The 3997-nt window shown below is 64.5% G+C and overlaps 1 protein-coding gene across 1 annotated transcript in view; it reads right to left on the reverse strand.

Moving 5' to 3' along the window:
* The window catches only part of TSNARE1 (t-SNARE domain containing 1), a 77307-nt gene that overhangs the window by 4444 nt on the left and 68866 nt on the right, over window positions 1-3997 (reverse strand). The window contains exon 4 of the mRNA XM_039845943.1: window positions 2833-2932. Within this exon, the coding sequence (XP_039701877.1) occupies window positions 2833-2932 (100 nt within the window). The remainder of the gene's footprint in view (window positions 1-2832; window positions 2933-3997) is intronic.

The raw sequence follows: 3997 nt of genomic DNA on the forward strand, positions 1-3997 counted from the left end.
CGTGCTCATACAGAGACACACACGCACACACACAGACACGCACAGGAAGACACACCCGTGCACACGTACAGCGGAGAAGCGTGGGGTCCAAGATTCTCAGATGGAAATCAATGGCTTTGAGGTCGATATTTCACGGCTTTCAGAAAACATTAAAAACATAATTTGCTCTGAGTCTCCATCCAGCTCCTTAAATTTTCTTGGAAAACACTTCACTGGCTGCGGCCGGGACGCTGCCTACGACCAGGCCCACAGGCCCCGCTCGCTCACGCCCACCGACTCACCAGCTCAGGCCACGACCTGCGCCGGGCCCGCGACACCGAGCGCTCACAGCCCACAGGGCTCCTGGAAAGCCCACGGCCACCGGAGTCCATCGTGGAGAGAGGCCCCGAGGGCACAGCCTGGGAGGTGCCGGGAGGACAGTGGGCTGGGGGGGCCCCCAGATTCCGCAGGATCACCTCCTCCTGCAGGTCCCACCAGCTCCTTTCCCGGAGAGCCAAGGCTGACACCTGGACATCGCGCTCTGCCTTCCGTATGCTCGGCTTGGCACTGGGCAGACACAGGGACACAGACTCCCTGCACCCCGAGCCCCCTGCACCCCGGGGAACCACAGCCGGGCTCACAGGGCAGAGCTCTGGCGCGGCTGCGGCAGAGCTGGGGCCTCAGAGTCACCGGCTCCCTCCTCCCGTCCGCACGCCGAGCCTGGGCGGGCTCCTGCATCCGCCTCTGCGGGCCTCCCCCAAGCCAGCGGCCACACTCTGCTAACGGCGACCTTACCCGAGAGGGGGCTGAGGCCAAGAGCTGTGCCTGCCCAGGACAGTTTGTCCCACGGTGCTGTCCCAGATGCCACCAGGGCTGAGGACGCCCGGCTCTGACAATGACTGGGTCTAGACCCTGGCACACGCCGTGCCCTGACCCTGCCCGGAGCACCGGGCTGGCTGTCCAGGACCTCACAGGGGACAGAGGCGGCTCACGGTCTCCCCCACTTCGGGGACCCAGGGCACTTGCCCGTCCTGACTCCTCCCCGAGGCCTCTGCGAAGACCAGATGGGAGGTGGACAAGCGAGCCCTTGGGAAACAGCAAGCAGGGAGGGGCTGAGCCCGTGCAGGGTGGCAGCTGGGGGAGCCCGGCGGGGCTGCTTGGGGTGGCCTGGATGGGGGTGTGGCCTCACTGGCCGCACAGAGTGGGCACGTGCGCCCCGCTTCTTCCGAGGCAGGGAGCCGAGCTCTCCCCTGGAGACCGCGCTAACCCCTGCATGTGAAAGCAGCGTTTTCCTGCCTCAAAATGCTGTTCGTATTTGGCTGTCATCTGCCTTTGTCCTCAGAGCAACTCAGCCGAGATGGGGGAGGACGGCACCCCGTGTCTGCAGGACCCGGGCCCTCCCCGGGGCGGGGCCGCAGGGCCCACAGGGAGCCCCTGGCAGACGGCATCTGGGCTGTGGGGACAGGGCGCCTCTCTTCCAGCTCGGCTCACGCCCAGGGCCATGTGCCCTACATGGGCTCAGCACCCACCAGCCACGTAGCGCCCGGGGGGACCCACACCCGCACACGCCACCTGGACCTGGGGTCCGGCTGTAGGAGCAGGAACCCCCGACTTGTCCTGCCGGTCATTGCTGCCCTGGCCCCCTCCATCCCCCAATGGGCTGCTAGAGCCGGAGTCCCCTCCCTCTGTGTCAAGGGCCACATAAAGTGGCCACGTGGCCTGGGCCTCAGCCTTGCCATCTGCCCAGAGGGCACGGGGCATTGCTTGTAACCAGGCTGCTCCAGCCAAGGGACCCACGGGAAAGGGGTCGCCTGTCCCTGCTGGGCCTGCGGGAGCTGCTGTGGGACCCCTGTCCCCAGAACTGTCCCCAGAACACATCCTTGGGGTCCCTCCAGCACGGGAAGGGGTGGAGGGTGCGGAGCTGCCTGGCCCCAGGAACAGTCCTCTGGCGATGCAGGGAGGGGAGAGGCTGGGCAGTGCGTGAAGTGGGAGGGGCCGGGTGGCCCTGGCTGATCCCTAACCATGGGGAGAGGGAGGGAGGCAGGGAGCCTGCAGTGGGGAAGGAGACAGGCCGCACGAGTGGGGAAATCACTCACGCGCTGGGCCTGCAGCCCTGGGAGCTGTCCCCCGCCCCCAGTCACACGGGCGAGGGGTGGGCCCTGGCCTTTCGCCCCTCTCTGGACCACCAGGCGCCCTGGTCAGCTGGGCACCCTAACGGACCCTCCCAGGCCCATCCTCCTCCCATCCCGGCCTCTCCCTGAGCCCACCAGAGCCTCCCACACGCGCGCGTGCGTCACGGCGCCCAGGTGCTCCCTGGGGCCCTCTGCCCTTCCCCCGCCAGCCCCTAGCGTCCCTTCTCTGACCTCAGCACACGAGGGCGCCCGGGCTGGGGCGCCACACCACCTTGCGTGCTCAGGGAACCCCAGACCTTCTGAACCCCTCCAGCTCAGGGGCGGGAGGGCCAGTCTGGATAACACATTTGCAGCACCCGCGCACAGTGGGCTGACGGGAACTGAGTCTCCCTCCCCGAATGTGCCCTCCCCAGCTCCCCCTGCTCAGAGCAGACCAGCACCTGCTCCTTATGTCCTGGTGGCCTCCCAGCGCAGCCCTGGGGACAGTGTCACCCAATCTGAGACAGCCCACCAGGGACAGGGCTCAGGACTGCATGCAGCCAGGCCCCCCGCCCCCACGGTGCATGGGTGGATAACCGGATGGATGGATAGATGATGGATGGATGACGGGTGGATAACGGACGGACGGACGGACGGGTGGATGGATGGCATGAGGATGAATGGAAAGACAATGAGTGGAGGATGGGGGAGTAGCCGGCGTGGGGCCAGGTGGGACGCTTACCACAGGTGGCATCATTTTCGGATAGAGGTGGCAATGGTGAGGATGATGCCCAGCAGGTGGGGACTCCAGCCAACAGGAAGCAGCACTTGATCTTGCGTCTCTGGACTGGAAGAGAGAGGTCGTCGCTATGTCTGAGCCCCGCAGTGTCCTATCCTGGACAGCGTGTGGCTCCCGCTGCTGCGGGTTGGCATGCAGGGGGCTTGGCCCGCCCTGGGACCGGGCCCAGACAGAATCCGTCCCTTGCAAAGGGCTCTGCCCTGAGCTGGCACACATCCGTGCAAACCGCTCTGGGCTGGCCCTGGAGCCGGGCGCCCAGTGACACTGCCTAGACCTCGTGTAGTTCCCGGTTTGCCCCCTTGAGCTCAAGGATCTTAGCTCATCCCTTCCCGGTGGCTTGCATTCCTCTGTAAGCACAGGATGATGTCAAGGACCCCAGGCTTCTGTCAGTCTTAATTAAGGTGATGCCTGGGGGGTGCGTAGCCTGAGGTCCAGCAAATATCAGACATGGAGCTCTCCCCAGATATTGTTATTCCTGTATATCCTTGTGGTTATTATTAATCTAACAAGTTCTGTGCCCCACCGTCAAAGGCCTCGCCGAGGAGACAGACACACAGATCTGTGCCGGGGACTCATTAGGGAGAGGCCGGGAGACCATAGGAAGAAAGTGATGCCTCGTGTAGGTTTCTAGGGCGCAGCAGGGGCTTTCCGGGCAGGCCAGGAGGTGGGAGGCAAGGGACCAAGGGAGAACTTGGGCAAAATGGGAGCTTGGAATAATCGGGTAAGTCGCCTCATGGCTGGGAGTAGGGGAGAGAACGGGAGATGGGTGGGAATGGCTGGCAGGGTGTGGCGGGGTTTGCACAGCACCCAGGAGATGCCACGCAGGACAGTGAAAAACTCTAAGCAGGGGAGTGACACGTTCAAGAGAGTGTCAGTGAAGAGGCCACCCAGGAAGGAAAGAGGAGGTGGGCAGGAGAAACAGGGGGACTCGTCAGGAGGAAAACTGACCCATGGGAGGGTGGGGCCTAGAGGAGCAGAGAGGACGGAGGCCGGACTGAGCCCGGACACGACCCGATGCGCAGAGGAAGTGACGTAGGGCGGTCAAGGGCAAGTCCCCGGGTTGACCATGAGTCATCGGGGGATGTCGACTCTGGTCATCCACTCATCC

This window comes from Pteropus medius, unplaced genomic scaffold (genome assembly GCF_902729225.1).
Source record: "Pteropus medius unplaced genomic scaffold, Ma_sr-lr_union100, whole genome shotgun sequence".
NCBI classification, from domain to species: domain Eukaryota; kingdom Metazoa; phylum Chordata; class Mammalia; order Chiroptera; family Pteropodidae; genus Pteropus; species Pteropus medius.